The sequence below is a fragment of the Haliaeetus albicilla genome, chromosome 4, assembly GCF_947461875.1.
Source record: "Haliaeetus albicilla chromosome 4, bHalAlb1.1, whole genome shotgun sequence".
Lineage (NCBI taxonomy): Eukaryota > Metazoa > Chordata > Aves > Accipitriformes > Accipitridae > Haliaeetus > Haliaeetus albicilla.
This window is the reverse complement of record NC_091486.1, coordinates 45,878,326-45,901,786: the sequence shown is the minus strand read 5'-3', so window position 1 is coordinate 45,901,786 and position 23,461 is coordinate 45,878,326. Positions and strand designations below refer to the sequence as shown.

General features: G+C 45.9%; 1 protein-coding gene across 10 annotated transcripts in view; it reads left to right on the top strand.

The window, feature by feature from the left end:
* CCDC30 (coiled-coil domain containing 30) overlaps nt 1-23,461 on the top strand; it is a 38,048-nt gene extending 14,587 nt beyond the window's left edge. For 7 of the 10 annotated variants that reach the window (XM_069780411.1, XM_069780413.1, XM_069780409.1 and 4 more), the window contains 17 exons: nt 3,137-3,244; nt 3,682-3,788; nt 4,641-4,833; nt 9,360-9,458; nt 10,109-10,234; nt 12,881-13,038; nt 14,064-14,310; nt 15,941-16,114; nt 16,429-16,638; nt 17,310-17,467; nt 18,010-18,157; nt 18,751-18,872; nt 19,973-20,114; nt 20,692-20,828; nt 21,126-21,240; nt 22,142-22,209; nt 22,921-23,461. In XM_069780411.1, the coding sequence (XP_069636512.1) occupies nt 3,137-3,244; nt 3,682-3,788; nt 4,641-4,833; nt 9,360-9,458; nt 10,109-10,234; nt 12,881-13,038; nt 14,064-14,310; nt 15,941-16,114; nt 16,429-16,638; nt 17,310-17,467; nt 18,010-18,157; nt 18,751-18,872; nt 19,973-20,114; nt 20,692-20,828; nt 21,126-21,240; nt 22,142-22,209; nt 22,921-23,134 (2,526 nt within the window). In that variant the 3' untranslated portion in view covers nt 23,135-23,461. The remainder of the gene's footprint in view (nt 1-3,136; nt 3,245-3,681; nt 3,789-4,640; nt 4,834-9,359; nt 9,459-10,108; nt 10,235-12,880; nt 13,039-14,063; nt 14,311-15,940; nt 16,115-16,428; nt 16,639-17,309; nt 17,468-18,009; nt 18,158-18,750; nt 18,873-19,972; nt 20,115-20,691; nt 20,829-21,125; nt 21,241-22,141; nt 22,210-22,920) is intronic. The other 3 variants (XM_069780412.1, XM_069780410.1, XM_069780418.1) reach the window with 3 other exon arrangements.

The following is a 23,461-nucleotide window of genomic DNA, read 5'->3' as shown; positions in this document are numbered from 1 at the left end:
TTACGTTACTATTAGTTAAATGCTTAGTGTTGCGTTACTAGTAGTTAAATACTTGAGGTACTACATTTAGGATTCTCTGAATGCAATAATTTTTATCAACAAGATAGTTCCTTACTGAGATTGCCAATAGTGAGTGACTATAACAGTCTGTTTCCCATTAAAATGTGTTATTTGGCACAAATTCTGTTTCTGTTCTTAACTCTCAAATTCTTTATATCAGTCCTTCAGCAGCCAATAATTGGTTGCCAGCAGCCTATAATTACTTACACCATCCCAGCACAGATAGGTCAGCAGCTGCCTTGTGGGGCTCTTGGATTAAAATGAGTATTTTTAAAGTAATATGAGTATCTCTGAGAATACCATGCTGATCTCATTACAATAATATCAAAGATTTACTTTATTGAATATAATTTATTCACATTTGAGGATTTAAAAATTTTAGTATGTAGTTCTGTTCCTTGCATTTAAAAAAGTTGCTGGTTCTTCCTTAGCACAGCATCTAAGCATATCTGTAATCTCAAACCTTGTATTTACAGGACAGTCTGTTTCTGGGTCTGCAAAAAAATATTACGTAATTTAGTTCACATACTTCAGTTTACATTTTTTTTATTCCAAATAACATTTTCTTTGCTTTAGGACATTGCTTCTTTCAGTCACTATGTATACAAACACCTGTATATATTTTTTTTCTAAATATATATAAAAAAGAATTGTATATACACAAAAAACCCCACAGATACAAATAAAGTATTGTTTTCTCTGTACAGAAAAAAAAAAATAGCCAGATTGAGATAATTTCCAACCAACCATGTTGTTAAGCTAAAAGCAAATTACCTTTGTTCCTTAGGAATGAGGTTTAACTGTTGGTATAGAAGTTAGAAAACCATGATTTTTAATTTGTAGAAGCTGAACATGTACTTTATGACAAGCCACAGAAATTCTGCATCCTGAAGTCTTTTTTTTCTGCCTGCGAGTTATGGACAGCCGGCTGAGGAGCAGGCTGGCCAGTTGACTCTGGTTTGGTTGTCTGTGGGAGACTGACCTCGTTCTTACCATGTGCTCCACCAGTTGGAGTATTGAGCCTTAACTGTGCAGGATTCAGTCAGTGTCTGTGTGGTGTGAGTGAGTCTGTGTGAGCGGGCTCTGCAGGTGCCTGTGGGTGTGGATGGAAGCTGAAGAGACTGAAGAAAGTAAAAATGCATGCTGAGAAGGTGGTTGTATTGGTTTTATGTGGCAAGGTTTTGGTAGCGGGGGGGGTTACAGGGGTGACTCCTGTAAGAAGCTGCTGGAAGCTTCCCCTGTGTTCGAGAGAGAGCAAGCCTATACCAGCTGGCTCTAAGACGGACCCGCCGCCGGCCAAGGCCGAGCCAATCAGTGATAGTGGTAACGCCTCTGTGATAACATTTTTAAGAAGGAAAAAAAAGTTGGGACGCGGAAAACAGCCACCGGAGAGAGGAGTGAGAACATGTAAGAGAAACAAGCCTGCAGACACCAAGGTCAGTGCAGAAGGAGGGGGAGGAGATGCTCCAGGCGCCGGAGCGAAGATTCCCCTGCAGCCCGTGGTGAAGACCCTGGTGAGGCAGGCTGTCCCCCTGCAGTCCAGGGAGGTCCATGGTGGGGCAGATATCCACCTGCAGCCCGTGGAGGACCCCACGCCGGAGCAGGTGGGTTCCTGAAGGAGGCTGTGACCCCGTGGGAACCCTGCGCTGGAGCAGGTTCCTGGCAGGACCTGCGGATCTGTGGAGAGAGGAGCCCACGGAGCAGGTTTTCTGGCAGGACTTGTGACCCCGTGGGGGACCCACGCTGGAGCAGTCTGTGCCTGAAGGACTGCACACCGTGGAAAGGACCCATGCTGGAGCAGTTTGTGAAGAACTGCAGCCCGTGGGAATGGCCCACGTTGGAGAAAGTTCGTGGAGGACTGTCTCCCGTGGGTGGGACCCCACGTTGGAGCAGGGGAAGAGTGTGATGAGCCCTCGCCCTGAGGAGGTGAAGCGGCAGAAAATAACATGTGATGACGGTAAACCCCATCCCTGTCGCCCTTGTGCCGCTGGGGGGGCTTGGTGGAGAAATCCGGGAGTGAAGTTGTGCCCGGGAAGAAGGGAGGGGTGGAGGGAAGGTGTTCTGAGATTTCGTTTTATTTCTCATTTACCTTACTCTGGCTGATTTGTAATAAAAAGTGAGCTAATTTTCCCTAAGCTGAGTCTGTTTTGCCCGTGATGGTAATTAGTGAATGATCTCTCCTGTCCTTATCTCGACCCGCAAGCTTTTTGTTATATTTTTCTCTCCCCTGTCCAGCTGAGGATGGGGGAGTGATAGAACGGCTTTGGTGGGCACCTGGTGTCCAGCCAGGGTCAACCCATCACAGTGGTGTGTGAAAGCTTGGCAAGGGCTGATAGCTCCAGAGACTAGCAGTGCTGTTAAATCTGAAAAAAACCCCAACAAACAAACAAAACCCTGGGACACTAATGGTCCACTGAACCTGTGCAAGGTCCCTAGCATCATCCGTGTGAGGCTCAGATGGCATCCACGTGTGCTGCTGGATACCCTTGAAGAGTACAGGATTATATCTGCATCTGATGAAGGTGAGCACTGTCTGCAGGACTTCATGAACACCCATCCAGAAGCCACTGCGGTACAACCCTCCACTTCTGAGTAAACAGCAGGGGTTGGCCTCCCAGCTATTGCTCCAACCAGTAGCCAAGAGTGAGTGTGCGAGTGAGTAAGTGACTGTGTGGTGTGAACAGTTGCCTGCTAATAATAATATTATATTGGTCCTATTGACAACAGCAAAGACTAAAAGTTGTCTTCAGAAGTAGTGGTTGTGATCTGTCTAGCCCTCTGCCTTCAGTCCCGTTTGGTACAACATGTGCATGATCAGTAACTGAAGTAAATGAAGAAAAATCGTTTACCCTTTAATGCAGTGTGACATTCCCCCTTTTATTGCTCTTTACCTCTCTAAATAGTCTGAGGCCACCCAGCTGGAGTAGCCACATGATTTCAAACAATCCCTCAAGCTGAGTGGTTAATATTAATAAATCTGCAGTTTATCTACAGCAAATTTGAGGGGAATTTTAATTCTCTAAGACAGCAGGATGAATGTTCACCAAAAATAAAAGCAAGTGTTTTCCTTTTGAAGGTTGAACAGCTCAAAGAGGAGATCTGTGAGTATCAGAAGAGTGAGAAGCAAGGACTTCCATTGCCTGCGCCAGCCGAGACTGAAGAAGTCGCTGCGTCCTCGCTGCAGGTATTTTCAAGGGCTTTTTGTTTGCCATTCTAGAAAGCAAATTGAGCAAACAGGCCCCCCCTCTGCATTTCAGCCCCATGCCATAAATGAAGATGCATGGCCTGTAGTGCAGAAATGCATGTGTTCTTTCTATGTATGCATGAGTGCATCCTGTGCAGGTGTGATGTAGGATTTATGCTGGGCCTGACAAATACACTAATGTGTAGAGCATGTCTCTTGGCGTAAACTAATACCCACTAGTGCCTTCATATTATTATGGGTCTTGGGTGAGTTTTGCTCCTATGGCTAGTGGATCATCTAATGCAGATAGATGTAGATGATGTAGCTTATGTTTTCTGGTTGTCCTGTTTATTTATGAGAGACTCCGGTAGCTTTGGAATCACACTGTGCTAAGATTTCACTCTTAATTATGTGCTAACTTTTCCTTTTCTCTTGAGACACAAGGCACAATGGATGAAGGGAGGATTGAAGGAGACTGCGTTTCAGGCAAAGCTGGCTCAGATCAAGAAGACAGATATCAGGGTAGTGAAACATTTCATAAAAGGTGAGCAGTGTAGAAATCCTTCACCTCTTGTATTTTCACAGTGGCTTATCTGGCACTCTGGTTGCTGGTATTCTGTCTTGCAGGGTGGATTTAAGTATTGGATTCTTTAGAATACTCTTTGGTACTACCTTTGTTCCTCTGCTCCCAAATCAGGAAGTTTGGAGGTAATGCAGTCCTGAGTGGGTCTGTAGCCTTTGGTATCAAGAACATGGGCTGTTTTCTGACACTTTCTCCAGTTTATGGCTTTCCTAGAAGAATAGGGTTGGGCTTTTGTGGCTCTCTGCAGACAACAGTGTTGTTTTCAAAACTGTTTTGCTGCTGGCAAGATTTCTCTGGATTTGGTTGCTGTCCAGGGGTGTACTAAAACACTTGGCTTTCAAACTTAAATATGTAAACTGTGATTTTGAAGGGAAGTCAAAGCTTCGTTCTCCTGTGGCCTGCTCAGGAAGCTGCTGTGCCTCTTCTAGCAGGTTCAAGGAGGAAAGGGGGTCTGATCCCATGTCATTCCTCTGACTCTCTTTCCCTTCAAATGCCCAAGCCTGTTTCTCCACCTCAAGCAGTTGAATTTGCCATTGCCTCTCTGCTGTTAGCATCCTCACGCCTGACCAGTTTTCTCCCCAGACCTTCATCATTTCTTGTGTAGAGCCTGTCACCACTAATTCCCATGCATCACCACCTAAATAAGAGCAGGCACAGGTCATGCTGGATGTGAGACTCAAAATTAGCAGGACAGAAATATTCCATAGTGGAAAACACAATGGCTTTTCCTCACCAGTGGTAAGCAGTTTGGATGTGTGTCAGTGCATTTACATAGCAGTTCTAGCCTTGGTGATGTCGGTCTTTGGTGTGTAGGTGCCGAGAGGCGATTGAAAACATCGAGGGCAGGAATTCACAGCTCCTTCACAAGCTGCAAAAACTGAAGCAGGAGCACGAGGATTTGGTTGAGCGCAATGAAGAGCTGGAATCAATTCTGGGAGAGACACAGATCCAAACCAAGCAGGAGAAGGAACAGTTTGAGAGTGAGGTGGAGGGACTTCACCGGAAAGTAAGTAAGGAATGGAAGAAATATGGTTTGGTTTTGTTTAATTCTAGCTGCTTTTCTCTCTGCATATTGATTAGTAAAATAAAATTATGTTTGACCTAAAGCTGCATGCTGCTTTGTTTAGTTTGACAAGAAATACAACTAGCAAAACCTGCCAGCTTCAGAAGAAAGGGGAAAAGAAGGAAAAAATTCCAGCAGTGAGTAAATGATGCTTGCTTGGAGGTACAGATTTCTCCAGTGTCACAGCAGCATTGTCTTTTCCAGCTCCTGTCCCTGCTCCTTGGTGCTTGGGCAGGCAGAGTTAACTAGCTAACGTACCTCCTGCATCCACAGGAGTGAGATCAGGCAACACTCTCCTCCCATACAGCCTTTCTGTATGTATGGGCTGTGCACCCTTCAGTTTCTTGGCTGAGCTGAAGCAAAGCCTTTTAGTTTCAAATTCAAGTTGCATCTTTTTTCTCTGGAGCTATTTCTTCTGAAGCTTTTGTAGCTTAGAAGCTCTGATTTCCCCTGAGAGGCTGTCTTAGATGGCATCAGTGCTCCTGATGGACTTCAGCGTTGGTCTCCTGCAGGAACTTCTTTTCCATGTTGGATGGTTGTTTCTTCTGCCTGTGGTTCCTGCTGAAGAGCAAGTTCCAGGAAGCCCCAAGTCCTCCTGAGGCTCAGAAGAGAGGCAAGAGGTTTTCTTGAAGCCCGTGAGTTGTCCCTTAACCTGGCACCCATGATAGAAGTCCACGCTTTGACTTGAATCCCTAACCCCTCTCCAGACCTGTCCAACGGATGAGAATGGTCAATGTGGAACACTGATGCTCCTTGATCCCAGGAAAGGTCACCAGTTAAGCATGCTGGTGACAAAGGATTGCACTTCTGGCTTTTCCCCAAGCACAGCATCTTGGAGACCTGTCAGCCCGTGTGGCAAACACCAAGGCACTTCTGGGTGTGGGGGGCCAGGATCTACACTGTGTGGGGACATCCCTGCTGAAAATCCTGAATCTGGGGGGACAGTGAGTTTCCCTCATCACCTGCTGTCTTTTGCTGCAGCATCTGCTGTTGAATGGGGCAGGCATGGCTGGACACATCTTTCTGAAGAACTGTGATAAGCTGATCAAGAAGAGAAGCTGGAGAAGCTCTGCTCAATCTTGATCAAGATATGACCTCACTAGTCTCTTCCTAACCTGTGTCCTGCTTGATTTTGGGCACCCCCAAACCAGGGCAGTCTGAATCTTTTCCTGTTAATAGGAAAAGACCATTCAGATCATCCTTTGACTTTAGGAGGTTGATAGAAAGTCTTTGTTGTTTCCGCTCATTTGCATGTGAGGGAACCTCTGGGAAATTGCAGATGTGAAGCACCATGTTGATTATCTGGTTTATCTGTCTTCTTGCAACACCTGGAGACCCATCTCCATCCATGTTTTGAGCAAAGATTAAGTTATTGCTGAAGCTTCTCAGCCTGATGCTGCCTTTGTCAGAGTGGTCTTTAGCCTCAATTTTACTGGATGGACTCTCCATCCCTCTGGACGTCGCTCTGTAAGGAGCACCTGCACTTTACAGACTGGTTTGTCACTGCTTGCCCCCAGGGAGTGTACTGTTTGCAGCATTTGCACAGCTTCACTACCAGGGCACATGATCCCTTGCAGACAGGGCAGCTGAAGAATTTCTAACCAGGGAGAACAAAGGAAGCCAGAAATTGGTCTTGCTAGATGGGTAGGTGGGCTTCTCCCCCAAAAAGGCTGGCTGAGGAGGTCTTTTCCTTTGGCTGAAGCCCTGCAGCTTGGCCAAAAGCTCTTCCTTCCTTGGGCTGAGTTGCCCTCTCCCCTCTGTCTGAGGTTGAGATGCTCTCTGCAGTGATCATGGTCCTGGACTGCCACGCAGCAGGGCCAGTCTGTAGTGTCCCTAGAGGACCTTGGGTTTCTGAGGTGAGAAGGAAAGGCACGCAGAGGTTTTCAGTCAGGAGCAAGCGGTGCTTGGACATGTCCATACGCTTGCTGTTGTGTTAAAACATGATGTAGGAAATAGTACAAGTGTGAAGGCATATCCCATGTGAATGCTGAAGCAGCCACACATCTCCAAGATGAATTGTTCAAAGGAAGAAAAGATGAATTACTTGTCAGTAGCCTCTGGCTGTGAGAAAGAAGTCTCTAAATACAGTGAAGCAGACTGAAGGCATGTTCAGATACCTTAATGAAGGATGCCAGCAGACATCATGTTTCTAAGTGTGTAGCTGAGAAGCCAAGGGCAGGCTCTCTGATGGGAATGGCAAAACGTGTGTCCACCATGACTGTGCTTTTGTTTAAGTCGGGGTTTGTTTAGCACACACTAAAATGTTTCCCACTTTCTCACTGAAGTAAAATAAACACAACCCTCCACAAATCAAAGAAGATGCACTTTAAGTTGGAGAAATCCCTTTTTCGCTCAGTGCGTTCTTAAACAGATCCCTGGGAACGCCGCTTTGGGGGATGCAGGGTGAGCGCAGCAGGGAATGCCAAGTAGCCAGGGAGATGCAAGGCATTTTGGCTGGCATGAGCTCGGCAGCTGCTGTAGCTGAAAAAGGGGCAGAAATGAGGCACACAGTGGAGGAGAGACAGGCAGATTACAGGGTGGAAGAGGAGGTGGGTTAACCCTTGGTTAGATCCAGCATCTGCTCACATGAAGGGCTGCAGAGCTGCACCCTTCATCTCCAACAGGTTTTTGGGTGCCTTGGAGGTAATGAGGGAAGGACTGCATGAAGGCAGGTCTGCTGGAGCCTGGAGAAAGCAGCGCTGCTGGGTGTTTGCCAGCCTGCCCCATGTGAGAAAGACTTGGAAGTCTTTTCTGGTTTGGCACGCCTACAAAAATCTTGGCTGATTAGGCCACTGACTCGGAACGAGGACACCAGGATACAATGTGAGTATTGTTCTGCCATTGGCGTGAGACTTATGAGCGCAATTTAAGTGGTTAAAAGTTAGCGGCTTGGAGGAAAAATAAGCAAAATGATGGAAATGCATATCTGGGTGTCAACTTCATGACCAAAAGTTGGCTGGGGGGTGGGGAGGGAGGTGTATTTTGCTTTTGAAAGCCCTTCCAGAACTCCAAAGTCATGTTGAACCCCAAACTATCATCTTGTCACGCAAGAGGAAGGGGGTTTATTGCTCTATAGCTCTTCTGCAAGAGGCCTGGGTGTTTCACCCCACCGATTTGCTTTTAACACCTAGGTTAGGTAACAACATCTGTCTTAGAAAGCAGTATCACAGCAGCTTTCCTCTGTTAGAGATTATTCCTTGCTGGGAGCCTCAAGAGAGCCATCTTGTGCCTGAAGCCTGGCAGTGAAAGCAAAGCTCCTGGGTTTTGATGTGCTGCTTTGTAATAATTTTAAACGGACTGGGATTGGCGGAGACTTGGCACATTTTCGGCTTTGGCTTCCCATTGGAAATGAATGAAAAATGATCTGCGAATGAGTGCAAAGGAAGGAGGGTGAGAAAGGCATAAGGCATCTTAGATGCTTCACCATACACTCATCTGTATTGAGTGGGGCTTGAATGGGTATGGGGTATGCTGTGTACAGATTAAGCTGGAATTCATCTGCATCTGGACTTCATCTCCTTCCAGTGTCCCTGCTCACTCTGCAGCCTTGTTCATTGAAAGCCCAGCTCAGGCAGTTGGGGAGGCCAGCTTGGTGGTTTAGAAGTAAGAAAACCAGCACAAACTTTCTTCCAAGCATAAGGAGCTGAAAGGAAAGGCTGCTGAATGCTGCGCTGGCTGGCAGTGGAGCAGAGTGGTTGTGAGTGCCGAGACTCGGATTTTGCAGAAGGGTCTGAAGGAACCGTAACGGGGAGGAGAAGCTGGACTGCTCCTAGCTCCTTTAAGCCCTTTAAAACTGCAGGACTAATAATCATTCCCACGAGATCCTCCACAAGGGTACATGCCTTGGGGTGGGGGGGAGTGGATGGTGCAGATGCAGAGTGAGCACTTGTCCAGACAAACTCTTGCCTGCCAGGAGAAGCACGGAGGTCAGCGTTTTGCTGGCTTAAGTTGAGAGTCCTCAGAGCCTTGCAAGAGGGAGTTACAGCCTCCTTTGAGTGGTGGAGGGACCAGGACAAGTCCTGGTGGACCAGGTCCAACATCTGCTTGGATGAGATCAGCTTCTGGGCCGTGGGTACTGCAACAGCATGGGAAAGGAGGATGGCCTGTGATACAAATCAGGGTCTCGTAGGGTCCTCCGTGTTGGGAGAGCAGCATGTAGAAGGCTCACAAGCTGTGGAGGCCTTGAATTTTCACCATAAGTCTGGGTTGTTTCTCTCCTTTTGTGGAGTAGGGTTCTTTAATTTTTTGACTTGGCCTTGGATGGCTGCTTCAACCTTTGAAGCAGCAGGATGAAAGATGTGAGCTGGAGCTAGCCCATGCTGGCGGCTGTCCACATCCCCTCCTCCTTGCTTCCAAACATGGGGCTTATTCTGTAATAGCAGCACAAGGAGCAATTTAGTAGTAATTGTGCATTTAGTACTAGTTGTGAGTACTGGTTTGGTTTTAATTTGTGGTTTGTCTATGTTAAGATCACAAGTTTAGAAACAGAGTTACTTGAAGTGCAGAAGAACAAAACTGAGATGAGTGGGGAAGAACAGGCATCATCTGGAGCACAAGAGATGCAAGAGGTAAGAGGTTTTTCTTGGGAAAGAAATTGTTTTGTTTAGAAATGTATCAAATGAGCATCTCCTGTGAATGCACTTTGTCACCATCTTCTGAATATTTGTAGCCCATCAGCTCATGCAAGACAGATGGATATCTTGGGAGGAAAGTAGCTAACATGCCAATATGATCTCCATGATAACTCGTCTCTCTTATGAGATTGTCTTGCCTTCAGCACTGCAAGCTGAGGAGCTTGTTCTCTCCCTGGTGGGAGTGAAGGGTTTACATGTGTGAAGGTGCTTGACTCTTGTATAGGGTTTAGTGAAACCTAGGTAGCGTGTAGGTACATTTACAAGGCTGTTTCCCAGCTGGTTTGGGGCTGACTGCGGTCGATTTGTTCCTTGCCAGCCAGTTGGATCTGCCAGTTGTCTAAGCCAGACGGAGCTCATTACTTGTGGGAGATGACCTTCCCAAGGTATGTTGGGTCAGGTGGAGGCTCCAGGCCTTCAGAGATGTCCAGCCAGCCCTGCGTATAAGGTATGGGAATCCTGCTGGCAACTTTTGAGAACCGTTTTCCCTAGCCTTGTTTTCCTAGAAGACACATTTCTGCAATTTGTTTCTCTTTTGCTAGAATAAATGTCGTTGTGGAAGTGACTCTTAATTTTGTTTGTTTCAGATGCTGGAAAGTTGTCAGGAAACAATAGAAAAGTTGGGAAGTCAGCTGGGAGAGCGGAGACAACGGAGAAAGCAACTTGCATCTGAGCTTGAACTGTTACGAGAAGATCTGAAGGCTGAGAAGAAGGTATTGGGAAGCCAAGTACATATAGCTCCTACAGTGGGACTCCCTGCAGGAGGCTTGCCTTTTGTGACTCCATAAAACAGCCCCAGTTGCCCCCCAAGTGTGTTCTTTGACTTCTCTTGATGCATTTCTCTAGTCCAGCCAGTTTCAAAGCTTCTTTGGTAGATGGTTTTAAATCCATCTGCTTTAATGGAACCGTCTCTAACTCTGTAATTTATTTTTCCTTTCAGTGATTCTAATAACAAAACAGTAATTCAAACTTTGTAGCCAAAGCCCCCTTCTCTAGAGGGCAGAGTAGAAGTTTTCAGACTTAGGTATTTATTGCAGAGTTATTTGTGACCATAAGACTCATGATCATGAACTGTCATCTCTCTGTGTCACAACATGGCAGGGTACTTGTAGATTTGAGCCAAGACCTCCCTGCAGAGCAACATTACGGTTACCTGTTAGCAACGACTGCTGTTTAACATGGGTCCCCTTTAATATTAGTAGTATTCTTTCTTCACCAGAATATGGTGTGATAAGAAGTCAGAATACCTAAGAGTCAGAGAAGTCTACATGAACAGCTTGTGGGGATCCCAGCGCTGCCTTTTGTTACATGCCCTAAGGACCTCGGTACACTTTGCTTGAAGCAATTTCACTGCTAGATAGACTTCTTGGAGGTTTATATCTGCTGGGAGAGTTGCTGGTGCTCTTGTCTTCCAGTTGGGCCATAGAGGAGAGAGAGCGTATGATGCCAGCAAAATTGCACAAGGACTGGTACAGACATAGGCAGGAATATGGGCTGAAAATTAGGCTGAAAATTTAGGAGAGCTGCAGATCTGTGGCCTGGATCAGGCAGACAAGGGGGACCTGAGGGAGGCTGGCAAAGGGGGGGTTACATTTATTATAAACCCCATTTTTCAGCATTCTGAGAGGCCTTAAACCAGCTGTGAGTCCTGAAACTGTGGAAGTCCTGAACTGTTGGCACAACTGCACATACACAAGAGTCTTACTGGAGGAACAGTGGCATCTAGAGGACAGGATTTTTTTAGGGCTGTTAAGCAACAAATTCACATTGTAAAAGCTCGGGATGCAGACCACGCCTTGCTGAAGAGTGGTTTAGCAAGAGGCTGGGTCAGTCTACGAATATGCACATGAAAAGGAATTATCTGATTTGGGGGATGATGGGGAAAACAAGAAGAGTCACTCTTTAACCTTTGCACCCCAATAATTCAATCTACTCACAATCTGGGGACCTTTTAATCAAAATCATACATTCCTGTAAGTTTGGTTGTAATTCAGCCACCAGTTGCCTGGTGGTTTTGCCTAAGGAGAGGACTATTCTTCCATGAAAGGGATCACAAGATGAAATCCAGTGGCCTGCATTAGACTGTAACAGTCTCTAAAATAGAGGACTTTGCATGTGTTTGGCGGGATTCCTGCCTTCACAAGTGTGTTCATTCCCTTTTGATAGAGCAGCTGTGTTGAGACAAATTGTTTACCAACACAGTGCTGGAAATTAGCTTGGCATGAAATCATTGGGTTCTCATGGGTGATACACACCCGGAGGTCAAGATTTGAGGTTGTTCAATGTTGTCAGGATGTCTAACGCATAGAATGGGCGAGTAAATTGGATAGTATTTTTGTTCTTGTAAATTTTAATGATGTGCTACGAACTGATGCTATGCAAAAAGCTCTTTGCATTTGTTTGGAACTCTCTTCTTGTTTTTAAGAGGTTTTTGGACATTTGAGAGGAGAAAGCATTTTCTGAGCTTGTAGTTAGGAGTATATTATGTCTGCTAACTGCTGTGGTTTTCTCACTGGGATTGCCTGACTCAAAATTGGAGTTTACGAGCCATTGTAATACTTCCCAAGTCTCCAAAGAACATCAGCAAGCAGGGCTCTCATTAATGTATCCCATGAGAAGCTACAAAAAGATAATGCTTTGTTAGATACAGGAGTGAGAAATGTAAAGAAATCCCCGTTCTGGTGTCTGATGCAGACAGAAGCTGTGTATGTTGCTCAAATGTAAGTAAATTTATCTTAGTGTAGATAAGCATTTTTCTTTGAAGGATTTGGATTTACTACTGCTTAGCAGGAGATATTAGTCTTGGTAGATTCTGGTTCTAATCCAGTCTGGGAGTTCCTGTGTCCTTATGCACTCCTTGTGCCTTCCTTTCTTGCCCCTTTTATTTCCTTGGCATCTCTCCATGTCTCAGGTTTTGGGTCTGCCATTGCCTGGTGTTGAGGCATGAGGTAATATTGGACATGGAGAGCAGCTATTTGTAGACAGTTGTTTTGGGTTGGCTTGGATGGAGGATGCTCTCTGTGTGAGACAGCTGAATGTGCGCCTTGTGCTCGTCCTGTTTTCCCAAGAGTTGTTAGTTTTGTAAAGAGTTATGGCACATGATATAAAGCCCTGAGAACTACAGATGGGCAACAGAAGGATGAAATCAAATAAAGAAATGTGATTTGATGATAGTTTACATGCAGCTACTTCCCATGCAGAAAAAAGAACTTGCATCTGTATCTTCAAGGATGAAGAACTACTAATTTAGCTACAGAATCACAAGCCATGTCTTGAAGTCCCCAGATTGCCTTACACTGCTCAAAAGGTTTCCATGAGATCAAAGAAAATCAAAGTCGTGGTGTTTTCTGACCTTACAGGTCTCTGAACTCCTACAAGAAAGAGAACAGATTAACAAACTGGAGCTGAAACATGAAGATATATGTACCGATGAAAAGACGTGTGAAGAACAGATGGCTAAAGTAGTATTTTTGGAAGAACAGATCAAAAACTTGAGGGATGAACAAGAACTGCTCTGGTAAACCTTAACGAGGCCTGTGCTACTTTCTGCCCCTTACCTCTGCTGACTAATTTTTTTAGTCTTTTAAAGATGCCCATAGTGCTGCTTCTGGCAAAAATGGGCACAGCAGCTTTGTGTCTTCCTTTTCGAGTAATCATCTCTCTGTAGAGATTTTGGTGAATAAGCATTTCCCTTAGTGACATCATGATCTAGTTTCTGAATGGCATAAATGAGAGCTGTCCTTAGGATGAGGCTTTTTCTCTTGGGGTGAGGTAGTATTTGGACTAACATGGTCCCAAAAAGCTCCCATCATGGTCTTGGGCTCCTTGGGGCTAACTGCTGCCAGCAGCTGATGATATACATCCTGCTGTGGATTTCAGTTGTCCTTGGATGGCAGGTGTCAGTAGGCATCAGGGTTGTAAATAAAGCTCTTACAGGTCTCCTGACTCCTCTTCTTCAGTAGAGCAATACAAATTTGGAGTTGGAGCATCCATGCTCAGGCTCTCATTAGTAACTGAAAGCTTGGATTAAATCCACTATAGTTACAGTCAGTTTGATTACCTGGATGACTAAGTACTGAGATAAAGTAAAACCAGGATAAGACAGGTAGGTTAGCTTATGAGGACATATAGTTTGGATTGAGATAAGTGAGACAGCTTGATTGGGAGACCTGAGCCCATACTTCTGTACAGCGAGGTGGTGTGCGAGTGCTTCTGTGCTGCTTGCGAGTGCAGACCCGCTCATGTGGCCCCATGCAAATACTTCCTTAGCCAGCAGTTAACCTACTCATGAATGACTGAGAGTTGACCCTTTGGACACATATTTTTTTGTGGGTCAGTGTCCAGGGGAGAGTGACCCTTGCCCAGAACTGCTAGACCCAGGATTAAGACCCAGCATTAAATCCCCTTTGGAGCCTCCTGAGACAACTGGGCGTTGCCTTGAGTGTTTCATTGGACTCTTGTATTCCAAGTTCTTCCCCTTCAGAGGGTGGTTTTCCTTGGATGTGTATAGTTATCTCTCTCCTTTACTATTTCTCCTTCAAGTTCTGAATTACTAAAAAGCAACAAGAAGAGGGAGGAGCTAGAAAAGCAGCTAAAAGAGAGCAATGAAGAAAAACGGTTGTTACTGGAAGAAATTGCCCAGTTAAAACAAGATACCCTGACTACCCGGCAGCAGGGTGACAACACGCTTGAAGAGACTTTGAGGATGAATCAAGGCATGGCGCATAGAGATAACAGGTTTCTCGTGTTGCAGAGCTCTGCAGGCAGTTTAGATGGGAGCGTTAAACAGGTATGGGCAGCTTTGCCATCTGCACCGTGCTTTATTTTCACTAATTTAGTGGCAAAACCTAATTAAAGTGGACTGGAAGCCAGTCCTGTAGTGTTAGCACACAGCAGGGAGATGAGGCTGACTGATTTCCTTGTGGAAAATATTTGGAAATTATGAATGTCATCACTTCCTTCTGTTGTGTTTTTGGACATAGCGGGAACTTGGATAAACTGAATGGCCCCCTTAGTACACGTGAAAGAAATAAGTCATACATTAAATGATGTTTTAAACCTTTTTGGAGCTCTTTCTCAACACCTTTTTGGAGCATGAGTGACAGACCTGGCTTGCTATTCCCACAGCGGTCATGCTCTTGCTGTAGGCAGAAGCTGTTCATCTTCCCTGCTCCTCCTTGGGATTTTCTGCTTTTATGCTCCAGTGCTTGAACTCATCCCATAACTGCTGCCCTGCAGTGGCAGTTCACAAGCAGCTGGGTTTTGCTGCAGCCCTGTGCCCATGGCTCAGTTACTCTCTCTAGTTGTTTTACCAGCTGGCAGGCAAGACCCCTGTTTGTCACTATGTTTAGCTGTGTTTTAAATGCAATTTGTTGACCTTTTGTACTGTGTGATCTAAAAAAAGAAAGGGAAGAGCAGCTAGCCCTGCCAAAAGGGGAAGAAAGGATGGGGAGCAAGGATTATATGCAAGAGTTTAGAACAGAAGAGAGGACAGGGTGACCTGTAGGCAGGAGAGGGTGTGGAAAGGAGAGGATCAGAGTTGTGCTGATACCAAGAAGCAGCAAATCTGTACAGTTAGAGCAGACCAAAGCAAGATACAAGGTGCAGAGGGGATGCTGAAAAGGATCCCAATTGAAGCAGGTGGGGGGAAAAAAACCCGTGAAACCTAACTGATCTTGAGGACAAATGACATTGCCTACAGTGCTGGATCAAGACTTCCCAGCTTGGGAATTTATCTGAGAAGGGAAGCTTGATGTTCAGTGGATTTCATCTGGTCCCAAGAACAGAGGATGAAGACAAAAAGCAGGAATGCAGATGGCTGAAAGTGATGCTGGGAAGAAGCATTTTGGTACACCAAACATGGGAAGAGCTTTTAGTCTTGTGTACAGGGCACTTGCAAGAAAGTGGGTGAACCAAAGAGCTCAATTATCTTCTGAAACCCATCCTAGACTGTTGGTGATCACCTCATGGTGTCCAGGTTGCTGTTGCATTGTGCCAGTGTGTCCATTCCTTTACTGCTGCCAGGACTTCCCTTGTTTCTGCTACCTCTGGGAGTTGCAGCTGGATGTGCTGCTCCTGCTTAGTTGCCTTAGTGAGACTCTGGCACAAGAGTTAAGGAAAACCTGGATGGTTTTGCTTTTGTTTGACAGGTTAATTTTAAGAGGGATTTGTTCCCTCATCCAGGTTATTGCATCTTTTCCCTCGACCTCAAGAGTTGTATTGGCTTCTCTGAGGGGATGGATAGGGTAGGGAGCAGGATGTAGTGTGGGGGCAGAAGAAATGCTGCCTGGCTTTACCCATCTTGCTACTTAAATGCCCTTAAATCCTAGTGGCATACTTCTACCTTTCTTAATTACTAGTCTTTATCTTTCCTTGAAGTTAATTTCCATGTAACCTTTGTCATTTTGCTGTTCCTACAGAGTCTGCCCGATGAGAGATTCCAGCAGCAGGAGGAAAAAATGCAGCAACTGCGGCAGGACTTGCGTCGAGTTCAGAACTTGTGCAGCTCAGCCGAGAGGGAGCTGAGATACGAAAGGGAGAAGAATGTTGACTTACAAAAGCAAAATCTCTTGCTCCAACAGGAATGCACCAAGGTAGGAACAGAGCAGGGAGCACTGCTTGAAGAGAGCATCACCTCATTTTACAAGCTATGGGAGGTCTAAGGTGCTGATTTTAACAGACTGGACCTCATTTATGTTTGACTGTACAGTACCTAGGGTCTCAAGCGTGCTCTTCCTCAGCTCCATGGAAATTGCACTGCCTCCAAATAAAACGTACTGTACTCGCTCCCTGCATTTCTCTTTTATTCTTGTTCACTCTCTGGTAATCCTGTTGCCCCTTTCCTAATCAAGACATTTCAGGTGATATATGTTGATGTGCAAACTTGATTTCTTCTTTTGAAACTCAGGTCAAAGCTGAGCTGAAGCAAGCCCGGGCAAAACTCTCAGACACAACTGAAACATGCTCCTCTCTCTCAGCACAGTGGGAAAAAAGCCAGCAGAAGGTCAAAGAACTTGAACAAGAGCTCTTGAAGTGCTCCCAGGCTGATAAACTGCAGAGCAGTCTGCAAGAGAAACTTGCACAGGAGAAATCCAAAGTATGTGAAGCACAAAAAAAGGTAACTCGTCAGTGTGAGCTAAATTAACAGGACATAGGATTTTAGCAGTTCTGTGCAACTGTAGTTCAGAAAAAAGAAGCACTATCAGCTCATGAATTGGTTCCCTGAAGTCCATTTTTCTAGTCCATTTTGAGATCACTTGGCTAAATATTTTAGGAAAAATGTCTGTTATTAGTGGGAGCATAATCAAGATAATAGAAGTCAAATCTGACGGTTCAACTCCTGTCTCTAAAGCTCAATTTCTCTGAAAATACTGGTAGTAGGGCTGGCAGGCGCAGAATGCTCAGATCATGTTCTTGTTGAGGAGATTTGCTGCTGTTTGCTACCTGGTAAATTGCAAAAGCTTGTGTTTTCCATGGCATTGATTCTGCCTTATTTCTGCACTAATCGTTGAATTTGGTTTTGAAGTGTGCAGGATCAAATTAGGTGCAAAAAGGATTGTTGCTAATTTATGAGATAGTGTCTGATCCAAAATCTGGTAGCTGTTGGAAAGGTTTTGCTTTTAAAGGACTTTGACACAAAGACATGCAGAAGTACTTTTGAGTAGAAGCAAGCAAATCTTTCATTCCCATGATTCAGATACTAAGTGATCAAAGGGATCCGAATCCCTTGGATTCGGATACTGGCCTGTAAATTCAGAAAGTTTAATCCGTGTCCAATTTTAATCCAAGATTTCAAAACTCCAGCAAAAGCTAAAAGATTCACACCACCAGCTCCTGCTGGCAGAGGCCCGTGTTTCAGACAAGAAACTCCTGGAGGAGGAATTGAAGGAAGCCCGAGAAAATGAAGCTCGTGTGCAGCAAGAACTTCATGAAGAGCAGCTGAAAAGGTACCCAGAGCTGGATAAGGCCTGTGCTGTGTGCAGAGGGGAGGTGTGTGCCAGCAAATGCTGCTGTGCCAGCCTGCAGCTACCTCCTGCAGCTCAGTGGCTGGCCCTAGGTGGGCTCAAGGAGTCACTGTACCACTGGTTTTACATTTTCTCTCTCCTTTTGACCTGCCAGTGTCCCTGGCAGAGCTTCACAGGATCCCCTCTTTATGATTTAAAAGATTTTTGGAGACTTCAGCTGCCTCGGAAGGTGCGTGGCCCCTCCTGCCAGCCCAGTGATTTGGTTTACCCTCTAGATGCCAGTAGTCCCCTTTCTTGTGCAGCTGGGATTGATGATCCCAGATATGCCATGTACCTTTTCATGTGCCACTGGGACATGGGGACAACCAGGATATACTGATTTCTTTCTACCCTCAGTGTTGCCCAGGGCAGGTGCAGAGCAGTGTGATGTTCTTTTTAGATCACAGCCAGCCTTGAATTCATGGTGGTACATCAAGGGCTGGCCTCCACGTGAGTGTCTCATTGTCACACCAACATGCTTTTAGGAAGCTTCTGGAGCAGCAGGTGGAGGAGCTGCGGCAGCAGCTCCGGCATTCGAGGGAGACGGAGGCGTCGCTGGCCAAGATGCACGTGGAGCTGCAGGCCAAGACTCTGCATGTCCTAGAAGATGAGAGGAAAACTGATTCAAGCGAGGTGAGCTGCAGCATGGATGGGTCCTCCTCATCACCCAAGGGGATGCTGTGCTGGTGGCTGACTCCAGATCAGGCCACTGAGCTCTAGAGGGAAATGGGACCATCCCAGTGTGAAATCTGTACCTGGGAACTGCTGAAATAGGGTCAAATCCAGCCAGGTGCTGAGCCCTTGCAGATCCCACTGATTTAAACAGAAGCTGGAGGAAAATCACCATCCTATTCACATAGGTTTCCTGGGGATGCAGCTCTGAGGGCACAGAAGGAGGACTTGATGGCTTCTTCCCCTTTCCTTTCCCCTTTCTTGCAGAGCATGGAGATTTTTGCAGGAAAATTTTGGCAGAGTCTGCTGCCTGGGAGTATTACCTCTCTCTGCCCTGTTGAAGCCTACAGCCCCCCCAGCAGCACAGAAATCCACACTCCCCCTTCTTTAAGGGGAGGACGCAGTGGCCTTGGGGGGCAGAATGGATGGATATTATCTGTAGTGGGAACCACTAGGATTTATGACAGAGAAGCTTTGGAGACCAGACTGAAAGGAGGCAGGGGGGCCCCTACAGCTGAGGACACACACACAAATAAAAATTAGATGTTTTCCAGCAGCTCCAGTGTCAGAAGGAGAACCAGAAGCTTTCAGAGCAACTTTCACTGCTGAAGGAGGAAAACAAAGCCCTGTATGAGGAAGGAGTCCGTCTCCTGAACCAGAAGGATCTGTATGTCAGGTAATGACTGCAGCAGCAGGCAGGGGATGTGCAGACACAAAAAACTACCCAAGAATTGCCCTTTACATGCCTGGCAGCGACACTGGATTTGACTGTTCTGTAGCCTTTCTTGTCTCTCCTGTTCAAGGCATTTAGCACTGAGAGATCTGCCTTAACCTGACACCCCTGCATTCAATTATGTTATGTATTGCGTGTCTGCTGTCATGTTCTCTTTGGCAGCTGAAGGCAGTGCAGAAAATGAGGGGGTGCCTAGGGAGGGCTGAAGGTGCTGCTGTTTAGGGTCTGGCGTTGGCAGAGATGCTCCATGGAGCTGCTCGTTTCTCCCCAGAGCACTTTTGATCTAATTTTTAAGCATAGTAGCCTTTTTGTCATGAGTTTTGAGCAAACGTGGGCAAATAATCTGTTATACAGTAGAGATTTCTCTTTTTTTTTGACATTATTTTCCCTTCTCACCCAACTGGATAAAAATAAACAAGAACGCTGCCTAAATGGGACAAGTTTGAGGGAAAAGCAACAATCACAAGTCTCAGTAGAGACAAATATTTAACCTCAGTGTCGAAGCTCTAAGAAGCTCCCACTGAAGTAGCTCTTTCTGCAACCTGTTTGCCTGACCCTTGCTGTTTAGAATTCTTTTTTTCAGCCTTTTCCCCCCCATACACAAGTACTTGTCCTTAACCACCCACATTCCCACCCAAATAAACAACTTACCCTTTCCCTGTTACTTCCAATTTTGGTGATATTATAATCCTGTTTGGTATAAAGAGCTGAGAGGGACGAGCACAAGGATTTGTAAAGATGGGAGTCAGTTTTGGGGATACTTTGGGTCCTTTTCCCTCAATCAATTTCCATTCGGTTGACACTTAACAATATAACCTTTGCAACAAAAAAAACCCCAAACTGATCCGTGAAAAGACATTGTCTAGAAAGTCAGTGTACTCATTCTGCCTTTAGCTGCACAGCCAAAAGGAGTTGGGTAGGTGGCTGAGGCCCCCAGTTCAGGGTTTGAAGAGCCTGAATAAATACAGGACACCTCTGCCTTGCTCTTGACCCAGAACACAAAAGCATTTCACAGCCTGATGCTTGTCTCTCTGCCTCCTAAGGAAATATAACGAAATGCAGCTCCGCCACAAAGACAAGATCCGCAGAGCCAAGGAGACCTTTATCCATGAGGTGAAACAAAGGGACAGCAGAATTAAGCAGCTTGAAAATGAGCTCAGCGAGTCAAAGCTCCAAGTGGAAAAGGTGAGAGAAGACACCAAGGGTTTCTCCCGCAAGGGAAGGCAGGGGAGTAGGCTACAGTGTGTCTGCAGGAGTGTTCCTTCTTCCAAATAGAAATGCAGTTTAGGAAAAAAGGAAATGAGGTTTAGGAACAGCTGGTTTGCATGCAATGGGATTGCACTGTTAAACAGCCAGGCAGTCAGAGCATGGAGAGCTCTGCCTGATGTGCTGCTCCCGCTCTGTGTGCAGGACTGACACTGCCCTGGGAAACAGCTGGCAGTGCCAAGGGGCTTCAGCCTGTCCTTGTAGGAACAAAAAGCCAAAAGGAGATTCCTGGCTTAAGTTTGCCCTCGGGTGAACCTGTGTCCTCAAATCCCCTTCAGAAACTACCTAAGCTCCATCTTCATTTGCCTCAGAAATATTACTGCTGGGAAGTGACTCAAAAGCCTCTTTTTGGGGTATGTTACATCAAATAGCATATCACTTCTAGGAGTTAATGCTTGATGGTGACTGCTTTGGTAAAACTCTCTAAGGTTTACAGAGGACAGAGAAGAGTGAAGCGTAATTGCTGGTTCTTCTTTCCTTCTGTAACACTGCTCAGGGGAAGGTGCTGATTGCACAGATCACAGCTGAGAATGAGAAATTACTCCAGGAAAGAAGACGGCTCCTCCAGAAGATAACTGACCAAGAGGAGACCCCTTGGAACAACCGGTCTACAATTGCCACCCTGCAGAGCAGGTAGGCACATAATGATGGTCATACACTGGGACCCTGCCTCTTCCCAGTGCTTCTCTGGTTTTATGCCTGTTTCTCTTAAGAAATCCAGAGGAAAGCCTGAACTACGCCCCAGTCATTAGTGCTGTGGCTTTTAATTGCTGTGGGATGTAATCAGCCCCTTTCCCCAGCAAAGCCCTTGGCATACAGCTGAACGCTGTGGAGGCCAAAGGGTCTGAGTTTGAAAAAGAAAATGCCCCTTTGAAAATGTAGTGTGCTGGAAGGAAAATAACTTGTGCCTTGTATGTGTGACGTGCTCAGAGTGAAGATCCTGGACGAGGAGAATGTGCGGCTGCACGAGAGCAAACTCCAGCTCTCTGGTCACGTGCCCACCTTACAACGCGCGCCGAGGAGCATCCATGCTCCCAACGTGGAGGTGAGACTCTGAGAGGGCTTGGTCTCAGCAGATGGGTTGCAGGAGCTGATGTCTTCTGTGAGTGTGGGTTGGTGTTTCTACCTGCAGCTGAGGGTGCTGGAGAAGAGCTGAATCGATCCTTTGGTTGGGATGGAAGGGGACACCAAACACAAAGTAGATTGCAATGGCTTTGTCAGTGAGGAGGGACTTTGTGGGCAGGTGAAAGCTCAATGCACTGGCCATATCGCTTCACCCCCGCGCTGCTGCATGATGAGAGCCTTTTTCACAAGGACAGAAATTTCACTTTGGCTCTTTTGCAGATTTAGAGTTGTTAAAAGACCTCAGTTTTAGAGTTAGCTTTAAAATTAGGAGAAATAACCCAGACTAAATTGAACTGAATGAAGACATGCCTTACCTAAAAATTCAGTTTTGGATTGACCAAGTTAAGGATGAACTTTGTGGGGAGAAATGGAAAAAAATCCAGGAAAGCAAAAGATTGTGTTTCAACAACTCTTCAAAGAAAACAGGTGGATTTGGAAGTTTATTGGTACATTTTGAAATTTGGAGGGAACCCATTTTGGTTGGAAATGAGCTGTTAAGGATGAAAGCGCTGTTTAGGGCCTGGCAGAAAGAGCTGTTTGTGTGTTCCACTGTGTTTTATTTCTTTCTGTTTGTTTTACCTGGGCTAGTTAGGGTTTTTGGTTTGTTTTTTTTGGTTGTTGTTGTTGTTTTTTATTTTTATTTTTTTTTAGTTTAAATTCAGACCCAAAGGACAAATCTATGATTAGTACTTCTGTGGGGCTGGAGTTCATGGGGAGAACTGTCAGTGGAGCTGGGGGCACTTTGAAGACCAAGACTGTATGTTGAAATTCAGGGTCTGACATGCACCTCCTCCTTTGAAAGTCTCTGTTCCTCCTTTCAGGACTCGAAGACTGTTAACTTCTCTGACCGCCAACTACAGAGTAAGGTGTTGCCATCTCCCCGTACCAGGTACTGTGGGGTAAAAGAAGGAGGCAGGGAACGCCTCTGTGCATGTCGTGAGGGAGAAGTTGAGCTTTTTGGCTGCTCCACCCTGTGCTTTCACCTCCAAGGGTCTCTTTTGGGGGGTTGGGGTTTTTTGGTCAAATTATAGGGAAAATGGTATTAAAAAGACTCTGAAACTAATGGGGTGGAGAAGTAAAATTATCAAAATATGTCAGGGAACACTGGGATTTACAAATTGGCTTGGTGTCCAGTGGTTTTGGAGGAGTGTCTTTCCAAAAGAGGCTATGAGGCTTAGAGAACCACTGCTGCCCAGAGCTGTATGACCCACATCCCAGGCTATGGGACAGGAGGGAGCTTGAGCTATTTCTCCACTGGTATAGCCAGGAGCACCACAATCTGTGCCAAAACAGGCAAGGGGAAGGCAGAGAGACTCTGCAACTCTGGTCTCTGCTTGCTGGAGACCCAGCGCAGCAGGCTTGGTTACAGACTTTGGGTGCTATGGAGTGTGACAGACAGTCTGAGTAGGTTCTGGCGTAGATGAGGGCCATCAGCTGCTTGGCTGGAGGAAGAGCATTGAAGCCTTAGTCCCAGTGAAAGGCATTGACCATTGTCCTGCGCTGCCTCACAGAGATGTTGGGAGGAATATTGGGGCTGTGCAGGTGGTGGAGGGTCAGATAGAGTTTGCAGAATGACTTAAGAGAGGAAATCTGTTTTCAGCTTCCCATCACGAGAACCACCAGACTCTCTCAGCACCCTGAAGACCACACAAGACACGAAGCATGAAGGAGAAGCTGAAAGCCAAGACTCATCCTTTTGCTTATCCCCCTCTCAACCTTCTGAGATTGGGTATTTAAATGTAGCTTCGCCTGGAGACACCACAGCCTCCCAGCTGCAGGAGGAGAGTCAGAGCATCAGCTCCGAGAACTTCTAAGTGGGGGGAGATGTTTGTAAAATACTAGCTGGACTGCAAGGTTTGGGCTCCTGTTGCTGTGGGATGACAAGGACTGCAGGGGGAGAATTGCCAAATGGACTGACCTGGTGATTTCTAAACTAAATTATTCAACAGCTTTTTTTCAACTTACCCAACCATAAATGTGTGTGTGTGTGATCCCAGATGCACCTGGAGGCTGGAATTTGTAGATAAACTCAGTAAAATGGAAGAGGGGTGGGGTGAAGCATATCTTCCCCTGACCCCCAATTCCTTGTCCAGTCCAAAACTACAAGCTTTGTAAATAAAACTCGGAGAAGTGTTCTCTTC